The 19,725-nt window shown below is 35.3% G+C and overlaps 1 protein-coding gene across 1 annotated transcript; it reads right to left on the bottom strand.

Annotated features, from left to right (window-relative positions):
* Window positions 1–7,273: 7,273 nt before the first annotated feature.
* Window positions 7,274–8,610, bottom strand: LOC144548019 (chalcone synthase 8-like). Its single transcript, XM_078296707.1, has 2 exons — window positions 8,429–8,610; window positions 7,274–8,321 (listed from the first exon to the last, which is right to left on the bottom strand). Exons 1-2 carry the CDS (start codon window positions 8,592–8,594, stop codon window positions 7,351–7,353), a joined length of 1,137 nt encoding a protein of 378 aa, XP_078152833.1. The 5' UTR covers window positions 8,595–8,610; the 3' UTR covers window positions 7,274–7,350.
* Window positions 8,611–19,725: the final 11,115 nt, after the last annotated feature.

The following is a 19,725-nucleotide window of genomic DNA, read 5'->3' as shown; positions in this document are numbered from 1 at the left end:
TTTCGAACTTTTATTGCGGCCCGCAATGACCTTTATTGCGGCCCGAAAGGACCTTTATTGCGACCCGCAATGACCTCTCCAGATTTTTCTGCGCAGTCTGTTAACTGCCTCCATTCATTGCGGCCCGCAATAAGGCGGTTCAGAGCCCGAATTTGCTATTTTTAGTTAGTTATTTCTAGGTTTTAGAGATGGGTATAAAAGGGGACCTGTAGAACAGACTGAGGACGGTTTTTTAGGCAGAATTTCTAGTTTTGAACAAGGAAAAACAAGGAAAAGCAAGAAGAGAGAAGAAGGGAGAAGAGAACATCATTGATCAACCGATTTTATTAATTTCTTTCCTTTGGAACTCTTTTACTCTTTTTTATTTCATTTGTGTCTTAGCCATGACTGGCTAAGGGCTTTTCTAGGATTGATTGGGGTTGTACTTGAAACTTTTGTTATGATTTATTGGTTTTATTTTATATATTCTTGTTCTTTGTTATGATCTATTCTTTATTTTAATTGATTGTGAAGACTTAAACGAAATCACATGAAACCCTAGGATTTGGTATTTGCAATTGAGAAATTGAATATTAGGTCCAGACCATAAGGAATAGGGTATTTGATAGGCTAAGTACCGAGAGGTGACGCTTGTCTTATACGGGCTTCACCTAATAGTTTAGAAAATTGTGCCAAGTACCGAGAGGTGAAAGATAGTTTTCTAGATCAATTGGGACAGTAAGAACTTAATGACTTTATATTAGAGTAGCCAGGTACCGAGAGGTGACGTTTATTCTAATTGAAAGATGGTATTAATATAGAGATATCACTTTGTACCTACAACACCCAACTGTGCCTTCATAAATATAAGAACAAAATTTACAAACCAATTAGTCATAACACTAGTGGATAGGAACCCTAAGAAACCCTAATTTCTCATACTTGTTAAAAATCAGATTTTTCTTTAAGACTTCAGTTTAATTCATTTTAATCGAAACCAAACCAACCTTTGAACAAACAAAAACCTTTTTATTTTCTTTTACTAAATTAAATTGTTAGGTTAGATTTGATATTCCAACTTGTCCCTGTGGAGACGATCCCTAAGTACTACTCGACAAGGTTGTACACTTGCAACCGAATTGAGCGTAAATTAGGATTTATTACTTGTATTGTAATAATCAACATCATCATTAGGCAATGGTTGCAGCTGGTTGATTTAATCTCAGTTGAGTAACAACTTGTATTCTTTTTTGAAGATTGACTAATAATTAAGTTGCATTAATAGTAATATATATAAAAGTTCTTTCCTTCTCTTTTCTTGGGAAGCTGTGTCTATCAATAGGTTAGGTAATGGTTGGTAGCTGATTTAATTAATCTTAGTTTACTTATAAGTGGTATTATAAATAAGATATTAGGACTCAAATCTTTTATATCTATAAAGGTCTTATACTTTTCAATAAATAGGTATGAGCTATTGGAATATCAATAAAAAAATGAGACTGCTAAGTACTTCAACACCATATGCTTATAAGTCGTTTTTGAGTTTTAAAAGTGAAAATAGTCGATCCAAACCGTTCAACATGATGTTCATTTTAAAATCTTCTGAATCAATGGATTTTCTACCTATCTTAAAAAATAGTAAAAAAATTCTGAAAAATGTTGTAGTTGGCTAAGAACTGAATTGAAATGAAAGGGGGAAAATCGATTTGGATATATGGACTGATCCCTTCAGTGCAATGGGGAACAGATGTCCCGGGATTTCTCTCGGCTTTCCTTTTGGTTCACCCTTGTGACGGACCTCCGATTCATAATCGGCCCATCGGGGTTTTATTGATTGTGGGGACGTTTAACTCCCGACGGGCGCAAGCCCCCTCCGTTAATCACATCAGACGACCTTTTCGAGTCAGTGCTGAATACCTCGTTCATTCCAAGATTTACGCCTATTTTGGTGTAAACTGGGTAATTGGGGCTAAAATAGGCTCATGTAAAGTTAATTTGATCATTTTGAAGGTTCTCGATTGGGCTGGGCATGATTTGGACATTTTATCTTAGTCCTATGGGCATGTGCACGTGCGTTTGACATTTTAAAGGCATATGAATGTACATGAAAATGTCATTCGCATGATTTAAATTTGAGAAAATATGCTTAAACATCATTCTTATATTTTATTTATAAAAAGATGTCAAGAGAGGCATTTTGGTCATTTCAGGTTATGGCTGAAGCTTGGACATGTTCAATTACTACTTAGAATTGTAGAGAATTCAATTGGGGTTCATTTGGAACTGGTTTGAGTCGATTTGGACTTGGAACGAAGAAGTTATGGCCAAAAAGGACTAAAAAGTGCTTATCTGTGAATTTTTTGTACTTCTAGGGACCTATATATAAATTTCGAGGGATCTGAGGCTATAATTTCGAGCTTTTGACAGGGTATGGAATGTAAATTGGGTTTACATGGATTTTATGCTGCCAGGAACAGATTCATAAAGTTCTAAGGGCTTCTCTGTTATGTTTATATAAACAGAGGGGTATATGTGCAAAAAGGATCTCATTTAGTCATATTTGGACCTTGAGATTGGTACTGGGCCTTCAAGATTTGGTTATGGGCCTTTGAGAGATGCACAAACCATTAGATCTTTGACAGATGGGCTTTAAGATATGCACAGAAGAGAATTTAATCAGATGGGTTTTAAGAACTGGGCTTTGGCTTTTAATGAGCGCACCGGGCCTTTAATCAGCGCACAGAGCCTCAGATCTTATTAAATAGACTTTAGGATTCGTGCCATCTCGTTTTAATGGTTTTATCCAACTGACAGAAAGGGCCCATTACATAGTAACGGATTATCTGATTTGAATTTGGATCGTTTGATTGAGCGGGTGCTTTAGAAACCGTGCAACCCGATGAGTCACGGGGGTTTGCCTCTGACAGACTAGGGTTCATCCCGATGAACTGCGTCCGGCTGATTCCGGCCATGGCGGAGCAAGACGAGGATTCCGTTATGATCGTCCCATCGTCAGAAGGCTATTGATGGCATTGTCGGCGGTTGGAGATCACCGGAGACAGCGGCTTGAGGTTGGAAAGGGATTATCGGTACCGACGAGGTTTCAAGCCGATTTCCCTTGATTCACATGCTATTTTCTTCAAAAAATTGATCATTTGAGTTTGTTTAAAGTCGCAGAAGACATTGGAAATATTAATTCCATATTTGGAAGAGATTTGGTCATAATTTGGGTTTCATGCACTCGGTTTTGGTACCGATTGGGTACTAATGAATAATTCAGAGACATATGAACTGATTCAAAGGTGCAGAGAGGTCATTTGAACCATTTAGAACTCAGTAGAAGCATTAACTTGGTCTACCTTGAGTTCTGGTTATCCGAAGGGTATATGAACCCATTTTTTCAGAATATCAGATCCATTTTCTCATGAAGTTGTTACATGAGGTGTGATTTTATTTTCACTGGATCAAATATATATGAATTAAGGATTTATGTTCCAAATATTTATGAATTTCTGAGCATTATTTCTCAGTCAAAGGGGATCTGCACAGTGAAGGGCATAGATGGTCATTTTGTCAGAAAATTCAGTATTTTCACATTTTTAAAAGAGGAACTTTAAAATCCCATAACTTTGTACAGGAAAGTCCAAATAATGCAAAATTTAAGTCTATTTCATATGTTTTTTCTGTGTTCTATCTGACTGTGAAGTTGCTTTTTGCAATTTAGTCCTTCTATTTATCAGTATTGACTGATCTATCAATATAGGTCAAGACAGTGCTTTCATTGCACTTCTTCATGGCAGTAGCACTCCTTAGAGTACACATCATTGGATGTGAAGCATGAACACTACCTGAGACTGGTTGAGAGTATCTTACACATGTACCAGGGTCTGGTTAGGTCCATAACACCATTTTAAAGGTTCAAATCCACTGTTTCATGACAGTGAGTAAAAGAGAGAAGATCAAAGCTTCATAGTTCATCAAATAATTACTTTAGAACATCTTAAAGGCATCAGAACATGGCCATGTGCAAAAAGGTTTCTAGAACCCATGAAATCAGATTTTTCATGCATTCTTTCAACTTGATTTGGACACCATCATTGAGACTTCATAGGAACAAGAGTACAAATGGCTTAATGTGACTAGAAGCACTGCCTATTTGCATCTGAGTCCTTAGTCTCTCACTATTTTTTATATAGGTCCATCAATTCCTTTATATTGCACAATCTAGTGTGCATGAGTTATTTTATAAAGGAATTAACTTCCCCATATACACCATAGGTCCATATAGAAGGAATTAAAGGGGGATACCAGCTGGCTCAACCCCAATAATCCTTAGACATCTTTATTCCATGATTTCTTTAATTCTTTTAGCATAAATAATTGAAATAAATCCAATGTAAAAGGATACCAGCTGGCTCAACCAGTAGATTTTCATTACTCAACCATTTTTGAAAGAATTAAAGAAATAAATTTTAAAGAAAAAGAAGAAAGAGACAGAAAGGCATTTTTTTTTGTATATTTTATATATATATATTTTATATTTTGTTTTAAAACTGCAGGAGAACACAAGATATCATAAAAGGAGCTCAAATATACTAAAATAATGTTTTATTATATTTGTTTATCGTTCAAAATATAAATATGCAAGGAAAAGGTATTTTTGTAATCATTAGGCCTATATACCCTTAGTTCTTCATAAAAGAACTTAGGTCATGGATAGGCCATCACATTTTAGATATCTAAGAGGTAATAGAATAGAAAAAAGGAAATATACTAAAAGAAATAAAGAAAAGATGCATATCAGCAAAAGGAAAAAAAACATGAAATTCAAAAAGGAGGATCTTTATTCATGAAGAAATATATAGAAAACACTTAGCCATCCATGGCTTACATCTTTTCAAGCTATGATTACCTATTAAAAGGGTTGCTACAGTAGCAGAAGAAGAAGGAGACCTCCAAAGAGCTAATTTGCTATGTTTTAAGGGCTTTCCTAATTGTATCTAACCTAGGAGAGGTTTTGCATATGGGGAAGCCGATTTAACATGGGCTATGGGTGCCATTATATAGGCAAGCCTCAGATTTAGGGTTTAGCACCAGCTGATGTGTCTTTCATCTTGACCATCAGGTGTTTGATCACTGGTGCAGCTTGATTAGCATCACCCCATGCATATCCTTCTCAGAGAATCATCCAATTATGTTTAAACACATCACTCATCATGAGCTGGATTGATTTGAGCCCTTGGATTGCTTGCTAGGGCATTGAAGCATTGAACGGCATGAGAGCCCTTGATGTACTGGCACATAGAAGAGGGAGGGTGTAATGCGTGCTCCCATCTTCCAGGAAGAGATTCCCCTATTTTGGAGTCACTCTATAGCCCTTAAACACGTGTCCTGGGGACCATCCAGGGTATTAACGACTGTAGCAGCCTAATTTGGCATTCTGTGCATTAGCCGTGTAGCATTTCATGTAATCAATCATTTCTTTCCATGTCTTATCAAATTAACACTGCATTACGTGTCGTGTCCATGTTATGAGCATGTCCTGAGCTTCTTGCATCCCAATTTTACTTATCTCAACTGTACCAATTTTCAATCTTGCTTGCTTGCTTCCCGGGTTAATTTGAGAGGGAAGAGTATTATTCAAATTGGAGAGAGTGCAGAGCCCAATAGAGGGGATCGAGGGAGTTTTATCAGCTTCACATGAGCATTGATCCAATTTGCGTCCAACTTAGATGAATTTGGAGCTTGGATTCGGGCTCAATGGCGTGAGAGAGAGGAAGAAGAAGGCTGTCGGAACTGGGGCCCCACATGTCAGCGTCTCTGATTCGATCCTTCTCTCCCTTCTATTTCTTCTTTCTTTTATCTGCGCTTAGCGCATCATGAGCCCGCATAGGAGGCAGTGACAAGGTGCATAATGCTCCGGGTGTATGCGGACCGAGGGGACCATCAGCGCTTCAGCGCGGTTCCATTTAAAAGGCCATATAATTAGATGCGCTTGGCGCATGATGAGCCTAAACACTGACTCATTGGTGGATGAAGCTCAATCTTTCATATGCTGGCTTCATCTATCTCCTGACTCCAGCGAATATAAACCCTGAGCCATTGACACGTGGGCCCAGGTTCAGGAGACCTGCTTTGAGGCTTCACATGTTTGAATAAAAAATGCTAAGGGTACCCTGTGCCTTGTGGCACCAACCAGGGAATGCCATGTTAGCAGATATTATCATATATTCTAGGTTTATCATGCAGAATATTATCATATATTCTAACATGCCATTATCCATTCATCTTGGAGAGCCTTCATATAATTTGGCATGTTTCCAAGTGACAATATTGCCGATTTATTTGTTTAGCACCATTTTAGGATACGACAAATGTAAAATTTGATCTCCAACACGTTTTAATAAGGATATAGTGTTCAACGGTTCGGATCGACTGTTTGGAATTTAAAAATGCAAAAATGACTTATAAGCATATGACGTTGAAGTACTTATGGAAGTGTATTAGCCGGTCTCATAAAATAATATATATGTAAATGGCCCAAACTTTCCCCCCTCCCCGGATCCCAAATTCTTCAGGACCGGCCAAGTTGAGGTGGTTAGGTCTTTACCAGCTAGCTATCATTTTCGATATGTACTGTGACCGGGGCTTGCATGGGTCTGTTTAAGCAATGGTGCCCTGAGACTGTTGCTTCACTTGCCGTTGGATGAGATGACGGTTATCCTAGAAGATGTCAGTTTTTTGTGGAGTTTGCTAATTACTATAATGCTCATGATGGGTGTGGAGTACGGAGACTTTGGGAGCTGATACATGAGTTGTTAGAATACACACCAGAACAACTGTGTATGTCTATCAATTTCCAAACTTTCTAAATTAAGGTTGACCGCTGAAATTAAACATTCGAATGATAGTTACGTCTGATCGAAGTTTTTTCGTCCACGGTCGCCTTCTTGGTGAAGATATTGCCGTCCTTGTCTTACTCCTCATTCTAAACTTGCTGGACATGCTGACAACGTTGAAGATCGGTGAACTAAATGATCAACCCCAAGGCAATAGTTGAATATTAATCCTGCAAGACGAACTTGTAAAAAATGTGCATAGCAAATCATAATTCATACTTTATAAGAATATAACATAATATACCGTACCATACAATATCAAAGCTGAAATAACATGCATACTGCACCGTCTTATATATATAATATAGCTAAAAATAACATTACACAACATATATAGTATGAATTTCATAAAAACCGAAATACAACATAACACAACATAACACAACATAACATCATATAAATTACATTTCAGAACTTGCATGAAACTTATTTATACTTGAAATGCAACCAGACAGAGCACGGTAGGTATCAATTAATTCGGGATTGCTAAAGCACGGAGAACAACTGTCTCGATTGTAAGACCTGGACCAAACCCTAAGAGCACCCCAAATTCTGCTCCTTCGCCCGTGGTGGCCTTTCCTTCTTTCCTTGATCTCGTCCTCATCTCATCCATGACAAAAATCACACTACCACTCTCCATGTTACCGAACTCCGCTAACACATGCCTGGATGGAAGCAGCTTCTCCTTCTCAAGGTTGAGCTGAGTCTCTATTCCATCTAGAATCTTCCGTCCACCCGGGTGCACAATCCAAAACAGAGAATTCCAGTCTGAGATCCCCAGAGGTTCAAATGCCTTAGAGAGACACTTTCTAATGTTATTGGTGATATGAATCGGTACACTTGGTGACAAATGCATGACAAGGCCCGCATCAGTCATGTGGCCACCAACAGCATTCTCTGTCCCAGGGATGATGGATTGGCCTGTTGAGTGAATCTCATATAAAGGGCATTCAACAGACATGTCCGGGTTGGAACCAACAATAACAGCTCCAGCGCCATCACCAAACAAAGCCCGGACAACGAGGGTATCTGTGGAGGCATTTGGAAGGTCAAAGAAGCTGCGATTGGTCTCGGAGCAGATAAGAAGAATGCGAGCACCGGGGTTGTTCTCAGCTAGGTCTTTCGCTAGGCGAAACACAGTACCACCTGCATAGCAGCCATGGATGTAAAGCATATAGCGGTTCACCGTGGGTTTAAGACCCAAAAGGTTGACTAATTGGTAGTCCGGACCAGGCAATTGAAGACCGCCAGTCGCAGTATGGAAAATGAGGTGGGTAATCCTTGATCTTGGTTGGCCCCACTCTTGCAAGGCCTTCTCGGCAGCATCCATACCTAGTGACGTCACCCAGGGAGCAAGCAAAGCCGTCTGCCTGTCTAAGGATTGCTCCTTGATCTTCTCATCTGCTAAACAAAAGTAACGCTTTTGAATCTTCGACAAGGTACCTGCGATCCAAACAAGTTTCTTAAGCATTTTGTTGAATTTATTGTACTTAAAAAATATTGATGCATGGGTTGGAAGATTTAAGCAAAGGAATAAGGCTAGTGATTACATATTCTAGTAAACTTTTCCTTGAGATCAGTAAGGTGCTCGCTCTTGGTAAGCTGAAAGTAGTAGTCAGGATAATCTGATTGATAGATGAAGTTCGGTGGAACAGCTGTGCCAATAGCAAGAACCACAGCCTTGCCTTCAACAGTCTTCTTATTGTCTTGTGCCATTTTTATTCCTTTCCAAGTGGTTGCCAAAGTAACTCTATTTATAGGGTAAGTTCGAGGAGGATTTGAAGACGTCTTAGAATTGGTTCCAATTCTAAGTATACGATATCATGTAAGAATATTGAGTCCAACTTTCAGAGGATCCCCATAAAATTTATTCATTCAAGTATACGATGCATACCTAGCTAATATCTCCATTTTATTATTAAGCACGTTGAGTGTCCGATCCGCCAACAGCTACGATTGAAAGATGTAATTTCGGATTTAATCTTAGCCCTCCAATCACACAATCTGTCTTCTTTTGATTAAATGCATCTGAATAATGTGTAGAAGTCTAAATTTAACTAAAAAAAATACTCGCCACATGTACCGCCACACGATACATCACAATTAAAATTAAACAAAGTCTGAAATTTACCGATATAATTATCTGTTTCCTTATTTCTTCATTTTTCAATTGAACCGGCTCTACTTTACATTTTTATACAGCGAATCACAATGGAAATCATTTTTTTTCTTCATTTCCTTATTTCTCTTGTTTTGTTTCTATAGATATTATCGTGAGTAATCTAGAATATGTTTTATCAATTTTGTTTCTATATATCAATTAAAATCATTAAAGCACAAATTAGACGGGCCAACTTTTTCTCTGGCTTAGGTGCTGGTGCAAACATAAACCAAAAATTAAGGTTTTGTTTGTCACTTTGTGTTAATTCAAGAATATAATTTCAGATAAATTATTATTTTTAGTATTATCTTTCTTATAATTTTCTTTTTTGTTGGTTTAATTTTTTAATCAGTGTCTGTGCCTCGGCTGAGCTCCCCTCTTGTTAGGAGACTGACAGCTGCAAACCTTGACGTTTTCTTTATCAAATTATCTCAGGTATATAGTGCAAGGTGATTACAATTGTACTTGAAAATAAAAGATTATTTTTGTTTATTACAAAACTGTATCATTTCTTCTTAATATATGTATTTTGACTGTGCATGTGGATATAGATGAAAGGGATTTTGTAATAGAAGCACTAAGGTCAATTGCGGAATTGTTGACGTATGGTGATCAGCATGACCCATCCTTCTTTTAGTGAGTTGTAGCCATCCTAGATACTTAATTAACTTTGTTTTTTTACTCCTAAAGTAAAAGCTTTATCCTCTCTTGATAATATTTTTCTTATTTTTTCATCTGATTTCAATTAGAACATTTCTTTAGCATGGAACATTTTTTTTTTATAGTTTTTGTAATATTGTATTAAAATAATTTTTCAAGATGCAAAAGAATGATGCTATTAGGGTGCTATACATTTATAGAAGAGCCTACCAATAGATATTTAATAGTTTTATTTAAAGTTTCGTTATTGGTTTGAAAATGTTGCATGTGTGAAAATTAAATTTGTATTAAGAACTTTGCACTGAGGCTTAGTTAGGCAAATTGACGATTTATTATGTGATATTTAGAGGATTGAGATTAATATGTTTTTTTTTCTATTTTTTTTAATGAAAATATGTCATTCTTTATGATTTATTTTTTCTTATAATATATTTACGTTGCAACGCACGGGCACGATACTAGTATATATATATATATATATATATATATATAAATTTTATGGTGAATATATATATCATATATAAATTTGGTACTGTTATATATATCATAATAGACGAATATAAAATCATATATAAATTTGCCACACGATACGTTACAATTAAAATTGAATAAATTCTGAAATTTAGCGATATATTTATCCGTTTCCTTATTTTTTTTGTTTCCATATTTCTCCTCTTCAAGTGAGAAGACTCCACCTTCCATTTTCTTATTTATTGTTTCCTTACTTCTTCGTTTCTATACGGATCACAATGGAAATCATTTTTTTTTATTTCCTTATTTCTCTTTCTTTGTTTCTATACATATTGGTGTGGGCAATTTAGAATATATATATATTTCCGATATAGAATATATCAATGTGTGTGTGTGTGTGTGTTCTAAATTGAAAACAAAGAAGAATATAAATTGAAATGTGTGTGTGAATATATATTTTTCTTATAATATGTGTGTGTGTGTGTACATATCCTATACATACACACGATAACATTTTTTATTTATGTTTTTGGATATCATATTATATGTTGATATTGAATTGTTGTATGATATTTGATATTAGATTCGAATAGAGCTATTATTTGATATCATTGGCACTTGAAAATAAAAAATCATCATATCATCAAATTGTTATCAGAGATCACGATTAAAGTTAATTAAAAATACGTAATTATATAAATTTTCTATTAACATGTATTTGAATTTTGAGATAATTATTATTTTCATTGATATATTTGTTTCTTATAATATGTCCCCGTTGCAACACACGGATACGATACTAGTTATTAGTAATAGAGGTTATTTCCATCTCTCTTCTTGGCAAGCATGTGTTCATCATTACGCAATGGTTACAGCTGGTTGATTTAATCTCAGTTGACTAACAAGTTGTATTATTTTTTGAAGATTGACTAATAATTAAGTTGCATTATTAGTAATATATATAAAAGTTCTTTCCTTCTCTTTTCTTGGGAAGCTGTGTCTATCAGTAGGTTTGGTAATGGTTGGTAGCTGATTTAATTAATCTCAGTTTACTTGTAAGTCGTACTATAAATAAAATATTAGGACTCAAATCTTTTATATATATAAAAGCGCTTATACTTTTCTATAAATATGTATGATATATATTGGCATATCAATAAGTCGTTTTGGTATTTTAAGAGTCCAAATAATTGATCCAAACCGTTCAACATGATGTTCATATTAAAATCTTCTGAATCAATGAAATTTCTAACTATCTTAAAAAATAGTAAAAAAATTCTGAAAATGTAAAATTTGGTCTCGAACAGATTTTAATGAGGATATAATGTTGAATGGTTCGGATCGACTGTTTGGAATTTAAAAATGCAAAAATGACTTATATGCATATGACGTTGAAGTACTTATGGAAGTGTATTAGCCTGTCTCATAAAATAATATATATGTAAATGGCCCAAACTTTTTCCCCTCCCCGGACCCCAAATGCTTCAGGACCGGCCCAGTTGAGGTGGTTAGGTCTTTACCAACTAGCTATCATTTTCGATATGTACTGTGACCGGAGCCTGCACGGGTCTGTTTAAGAAATGGTGCCCAGAGACTGTTGCTTCACTTGCCGTTGGATCGATGAGATGACGGTTATCCTACAAGATGTCAGTTTTTTGTGGAGTTTGGTAATTACTATAATGCTCACGATGGGTGTGGAGTACGGGGACTTTGGGAGCTGATCGATACATGAGTTGTTAGGATACACAACTTTGTATATCTATCAATTTGCAAACTTTCTAAATTAAGGTTGACCGCTGAAATTAAACATTCGAATGATAAGTTACGTCTGATGGAAGTTTTTTCGTCCACGGTCACCTTCTTGGTGAATATATTGCCGTCCTTGTCCTACTCCTCATTCTAAATTTGCTGGACATGCATACACGGTAGGTAGAAAGAAAGCCGTTTATGATTACAATAAGATTTTTTTTATGAAAAATCCTGTAGAGCATTATACAAGTAGGATATGCAAAAACTGTGTACAATTATTGGAGCAACCTAATATGAATTATTTGTTGATTTTTATGTCTCGAATGATCCACGCTAACTAATATATATGTGTCATCATACATGTCATTCAATAAAAATAAAGTACTTCTAAATTTGTATTTATTTAAACTCAAAGTCTATGCAAGAGCTCCGGCCTGGTTGAGTTTGTCGCTAATTTGATTGCCATTTTATATAAATACATAATTACATGTATTATCATTCTGATAGAGATAACAGCCCTTGTTATGGTGTTGTACAACCAAATTTTCTTACGGTATTGATTTTACATATATATATTATCACAACTATTGATTTTACATCACTACCAATTATATGATCCCAATCTCAGGGAGACCACCGAAGACAGCAAGAATGGGGGACCCGAAGCATAAATAGTGGTATATTAATTGCTGCTGTAAACATATATACTATATATATTATATGTGTATATATCATTATCGTATCTGTTAAATGCTGATAAGTAGGAACTAGATTAGGTATTTTTTCTGTTAAAGGCTCTTATCAATGCGGTGGAAAATTTTGTATTTTTTCTGTCACACACGGAATATAAAATAAAATTGGGTATGATTAAAAGCAGAATATATATTTTCTGAAAAACTTGCTGGACATGGATAAACGGTGGGTAGTAAGAAAACCGTTTATGCTTACAAGAAGATTTTTTTATGAAAAATCCTGTAGATCATTATACAAGTTGGATTTGCAAAAACTGTGTACAATTATTGGAGCAACATAACACGAATTATTTGTTGATTTTTATGTCTCGAATGATTGACGTTAATTAATTAATATATATGTGTCATGCATCATACAAGTCATTCAATAAAAATAAAGTATTTCTAATGAGTATTTATTTAAACTCACATGTATATATGAGTATCACATGTATTTATTTAAACTCACACCATTTTCATTTTTGTCAAGAAATTAAGACTCAAACGTTTCAGCTTTGAAGGAGAAAGATTAATTAACAAAAAAAATAATTCATGGTGTATAAATTTGTTGTTTCTTGATATGAATACGTTAATTAATAGGTTAACATAGACCGGAATGAAAGAACCAAAAATCAATACATTTATTAAGCAGTTTTAACTTAGTTAGAGAACGGACTTAGTTAGAGAACGGACTTTCTGAAAAATGATTCATTTGATTTTTTTTTTTTTTTTTTTTTATGAAAAATGATTCATTTGACTTAGTTAGAGAACGGACTTTCTGAATGATTCATTTGACTTAGTTAGAGAACAGACTTTTTGAATGATTCATTTGATGATTCTTTCTTTATAAAAATTGATTCATTTGACTTAGTTAGAGTACAAATGAACGGCCAAACTTGCTCAATGAGACAATTCTTGAAATATCATATATGCTACAATATTTGTTGTTAATATTTAAATAATTAATTATACGTAGATTAAAAAAATTTGAGAATAATTATAACAGTAAATTATATATTGAGTGCAATTTTACATCTCAATAGAATTATTTATCAAATTATTTTTTTAGTACAAAAATTTATGTCCAAAAAATCCGAATTTCTGATCCGATTCAACCGATTCTGACCGATACTTCCGATTCAGATTTTCAGAACCATGATTTAAGCACTATTAAAAACTTCTCAAATCCTGCATAGGTACCACCGTCCGTTGCTCAGCCAACGCGTACGACAGTCCTATTTTATTTATTTTTAAACAATGAATTCGAGAATTATCATAAAGATACGCACTGGTATTCTTTCAATCAATCACTGCTTAATTTAACCTCAGTTAACTAACTAGTAGTATTATTAGTAATAGAAGCTATTTCCATCTCTCTTCTTGGCAAGCATGTGTTCATCATTTGATAAGTCGAAATTGTATCTATTGAAATCTAGGGTTTGTTATGTAAATTAAGCCAAGTTTTGATTAAATTAGTTTTAATTAGGTTAGAAATGTCCAAAAGTTCAAGTTACTTCCCTAGTTATGTTTATTTTGTAGGTAATCAAGTGCTTGGAGCTTAACGGAGCAAAACGGGTAATCTGTAGCAAGTCAACATGAAATTTGGAGCATCTTTCACATTTATTGCGGACCGAAATGAAGTTATTGCGGGCCGCAACATTATCAGACAGAGCTAGCTTCCAAACAACATTTTTCGAACTTTTATTGCGGCCCGCAATGACCTTTATTGCGGCCCGAAAGGACCTTTATTGCGACCCGCAATGACCTCTCCAGATTTTTCTGCGCAGTCTGTTAACTGCCTCCATTCATTGCGGCCCGCAATAAGGCGGTTCAGAGCCCGAATTTGCTATTTTTAGTTAGTTATTTCTAGGTTTTAGAGATGGGTATAAAAGGGGACCTGTAGAACAGACTGAGGACGGTTTTTTAGGCAGAATTTCTAGTTTTGAACAAGGAAAAACAAGGAAAAGCAAGAAGAGAGAAGAAGGGAGAAGAGAACATCATTGATCAACCGATTTTATTAATTTCTTTCCTTTGGAACTCTTTTACTCTTTTTTATTTCATTTGTGTCTTAGCCATGACTGGCTAAGGGCTTTTCTAGGATTGATTGGGGTTGTACTTGAAACTTTTGTTATGATTTATTGGTTTTATTTTATATATTCTTGTTCTTTGTTATGATCTATTCTTTATTTTAATTGATTGTGAAGACTTAAACGAAATCACATGAAACCCTAGGATTTGGTATTTGCAATTGAGAAATTGAATATTAGGTCCAGACCATAAGGAATAGGGTATTTGATAGGCTAAGTACCGAGAGGTGACGCTTGTCTTATACGGGCTTCACCTAATAGTTTAGAAAATTGTGCCAAGTACCGAGAGGTGAAAGATAGTTTTCTAGATCAATTGGGACAGTAAGAACTTAATGACTTTATATTAGAGTAGCCAGGTACCGAGAGGTGACGTTTATTCTAATTGAAAGATGGTATTAATATAGAGATATCACTTTGTACCTACAACACCCAACTGTGCCTTCATAAATATAAGAACAAAATTTACAAACCAATTAGTCATAACACTAGTGGATAGGAACCCTAAGAAACCCTAATTTCTCATACTTGTTAAAAATCAGATTTTTCTTTAAGACTTCAGTTTAATTCATTTTAATCGAAACCAAACCAACCTTTGAACAAACAAAAACCTTTTTATTTTCTTTTACTAAATTAAATTGTTAGGTTAGATTTGATATTCCAACTTGTCCCTGTGGAGACGATCCCTAAGTACTACTCGACAAGGTTGTACACTTGCAACCGAATTGAGCGTAAATTAGGATTTATTACTTGTATTGTAATAATCAACATCATCATTAGGCAATGGTTGCAGCTGGTTGATTTAATCTCAGTTGAGTAACAACTTGTATTCTTTTTTGAAGATTGACTAATAATTAAGTTGCATTAATAGTAATATATATAAAAGTTCTTTCCTTCTCTTTTCTTGGGAAGCTGTGTCTATCAATAGGTTAGGTAATGGTTGGTAGCTGATTTAATTAATCTCAGTTTACTTATGAGTGGTATTATAAATAAGATATTAGGACTCAAATCTTTTATATCTATAAAGGTCTTATACTTTTCAATAAATAGGTATGAGCTATTGGAATATCAATAAAAAATGAGACTGCTAAGTACTTCAACACCATATGCTTATAAGTCGTTTTTGAGTTTTAAAAGTGAAAATAGTCGATCCAAACCGTTCAACATGATGTTCATTTTAAAATCTTCTGAATCAATGGATTTTCTACCTATCTTAAAAAATAGTAAAAAAATTCTGAAAAATGTTGTAGTTGGCTAAGAACTGAATTGAAATGAAAGGGGGAAAATCGATTTGGATATATGGACTGATCCCTTCAGTGCAATGGGGAACAGATGTCCCGGGATTTCTCTCGGCTTTCCTTTTGGTTCACCCTTGTGACGGACCTCCGATTCATAATCGGCCCATCGGGGTTTTATTGATTGTGGGGACGTTTAACTCCCGACGGGCGCAAGCCCCCTCCGTTAATCACATCAGACGACCTTTTCGAGTCAGTGCTGAATACCTCGTTCATTCCAAGATTTACGCCTATTTTGGTGTAAACTGGGTAATTGGGGCTAAAATAGGCTCATGTAAAGTTAATTTGATCATTTTGAAGGTTCTCGATTGGGCTGGGCATGATTTGGACATTTTATCTTAGTCCTATGGGCATGTGCACGTGCGTTTGACATTTTAAAGGCATATGAATGTACATGAAAATGTCATTCGCATGATTTAAATTTGAGAAAATATGCTTAAACATCATTCTTATATTTTATTTATAAAAAGATGTCAAGAGAGGCATTTTGGTCATTTCAGGTTATGGCTGAAGCTTGGACATGTTCAATTACTACTTAGAATTGTAGAGAATTCAATTGGGGTTCATTTGGAACTGGTTTGAGTCGATTTGGACTTAGAAGGAAGAAGTTATGGCCAAAAAGGACTAAAAAGTGCTTATCTGTGAATTTTTTGTACTTCTAGGGACCTATATATAAATTTCGAGGGATCTGAGGCTATAATTTCGAGCTTTTGACAGGGTATGGAATGTAAATTGGGTTTACAAGGATTTTATGCTGCCAGGAACAGATTCATAAAGTTCTAAGGGCTTCTCTGTTATGTTTATATAAACAGAGGGGTATATGTGCAAAAAGGATCTCATTTAGTCATATTTGGACCTTGAGATTGGTACTGGGCCTTCAAGATTTGGTTATGGGCCTTTGAGAGATGCACAAACCATTAGATCTTTGACAGATGGGCTTTAAGATATGCACAGAAGAGAATTTAATCAGATGGGTTTTAAGAACTGGGCTTTGGCTTTTAATGAGCGCACCGGGCCTTTAATCAGCGCACAGAGCCTCAGATCTTATTAAATAGACTTTAGGATTCGTGCCATCTCGTTTTAATGGTTTTATCCAACTGACAGAAAGGGCCCATTACATAGTAACGGATTATCTGATTTGAATTTGGATCGTTTGATTGAGCGGGTGCTTTAGAAACCGTGCAACCCGATGAGTCACGGGGGTTTGCCTCTGACAGACTAGGGTTCATCCCGATGAACTGCGTCCGGCTGATTCCGGCCATGGCGGAGCAAGACGAGGATTCCTTTATGATCGTCCCATCGTCAGAAGGCTATTGATGGCATTGTCGGCGGTTGGAGATCACCGGAGACAGCGGCTTGAGGTTGGAAAGGGATTATCGGTACCGACGAGGTTTCAAGCCGATTTCCCTTGATTCACATGCTATTTTCTTCAAAAAATTGATCATTTGAGTTTGTTTAAAGTCGCAGAAGACATTGGAAATATTAATTCCATATTTGGAAGAGATTTGGTCATAATTTGGGTTTCATGCACTCGGTTTTGGTACCGATTGGGTACTAATGAATAATTCAGAGACATATGAACTGATTCAAAGGTGCAGAGAGGTCATTTGAACCATTTAGAACTCAGTAGAAGCATTAACTTGGTCTACCTTGAGTTCTGGTTATCCGAAGGGTATATGAACCCATTTTTTCAGAATATCAGATCCATTTTCTCATGAAGTTGTTACATGAGGTGTGATTTTATTTTCACTGGATCAAATATATATGAATTAAGGATTTATGTTCCAAATATTTATGAATTTCTGAGCATTATTTCTCAGTCAAAGGGGATCTGCACAGTGAAGGGCATAGATGGTCATTTTGTCAGAAAATTCAGTATTTTCACATTTTTAAAAGAGGAACTTTAAAATCCCATAACTTTGTACAGGAAAGTCCAAATAATGCAAAATTTAAGTCTATTTCATATGTTTTTTCTGTGTTCTATCTGACTGTGAAGTTGCTTTTTGCAATTTAGTCCTTCTATTTATCAGTATTGACTGATCTATCAATATAGGTCAAGACAGTGCTTTCATTGCACTTCTTCATGGCAGTAGCACTCCTTAGAGTACACATCATTGGATGTGAAGCATGAACACTACCTGAGACTGGTTGAGAGTATCTTACACATGTACCAGGGTCTGGTTAGGTCCATAACACCATTTTAAAGGTTCAAATCCACTGTTTCATGACAGTGAGTAAAAGAGAGAAGATCAAAGCTTCATAGTTCATCAAATAATTACTTTAGAACATCTTAAAGGCATCAGAACATGGCCATGTGCAAAAAGGTTTCTAGAACCCATGAAATCAGATTTTTCATGCATTCTTTCAACTTGATTTGGACACCATCATTGAGACTTCATAGGAACAAGAGTACAAATGGCTTAATGTGACTAGAAGCACTGCCTATTTGCATCTGAGTCCTTAGTCTCTCACTATTTTTTATATAGGTCCATCAATTCCTTTATATTGCACAATCTAGTGTGCATGAGTTATTTTATAAAGGAATTAACTTCCCCATATACACCATAGGTCCATATAGAAGGAATTAAAGGGGGATACCAGCTGGCTCAACCCCAATAATCCTTAGACATCTTTATTCCATGATTTCTTTAATTCTTTTAGCATAAATAATTGAAATAAATCCAATGTAAAAGGATACCAGCTGGCTCAACCAGTAGATTTTCATTACTCAACCATTTTTGAAAGAATTAAAGAAATAAATTTTAAAGAAAAAGAAGAAAGAGACAGAAAGGCATTTTTTTTTGTATATTTTATATATATATATTTTATATTTTGTTTTAAAACTGCAGGAGAACACAAGATATCATAAAAGGAGCTCAAATATACTAAAATAATGTTTTATTATATTTGTTTATCGTTCAAAATATAAATATGCAAGGAAAAGGTATTTTTGTAATCATTAGGCCTATATACCCTTAGTTCTTCATAAAAGAACTTAGGTCATGGATAGGCCATCACATTTTAGATATCTAAGAGGTAATAGAATAGAAAAAAGGAAATATACTAAAAGAAATAAAGAAAAGATGCATATCAGCAAAAGGAAAAAAAACATGAAATTCAAAAAGGAGGATCTTTATTCATGAAGAAATATATAGAAAACACTTAGCCATCCATGGCTTACATCTTTTCAAGCTATGATTACCTATTAAAAGGGTTGCTACAGTAGCAGAAGAAGAAGGAGACCTCCAAAGAGCTAATTTGCTATGTTTTAAGGGCTTTCCTAATTGTATCTAACCTAGGAGAGGTTTTGCATATGGGGAAGCCGATTTAACATGGGCTATGGGTGCCATTATATAGGCAAGCCTCAGATTTAGGGTTTAGCACCAGCTGATGTGTCTTTCATCTTGACCATCAGGTGTTTGATCACTGGTGCAGCTTGATTAGCATCACCCCATGCATATCCTTCTCAGAGAATCATCCAATTATGTTTAAACACATCACTCATCATGAGCTGGATTGATTTGAGCCCTTGGATTGCTTGCTAGGGCATTGAAGCATTGAACGGCATGAGAGCCCTTGATGTACTGGCACATAGAAGAGGGAGGGTGTAATGCGTGCTCCCATCTTCCAGGAAGAGATTCCCCTATTTTGGAGTCACTCTATAGCCCTTAAACACGTGTCCTGGGGACCATCCAG

The sequence above is a fragment of the Carex rostrata genome, chromosome 32 (assembly GCF_964058835.1).
Source record: "Carex rostrata chromosome 32, lpCarRost1.2, whole genome shotgun sequence".
NCBI lineage: Eukaryota > Viridiplantae > Streptophyta > Magnoliopsida > Poales > Cyperaceae > Carex > Carex rostrata.
This window is presented reverse-complemented; position numbering and strand designations above follow the sequence as displayed.

Coding starts and splice junctions, on each gene's coding strand:
- LOC144548019 (XM_078296707.1), bottom strand. CDS start 8,594: ATGGCACAAGACAATAAGAAGACTGTTGAAGGCAAGGCTGTGGTTCTT. Junction 8,322..8,428: donor GGAAAAGTTTACTAGAATAT/GTAATCACTAGC, acceptor TTTGGATCGCAG/GTACCTTGTCGAAGATTCAA.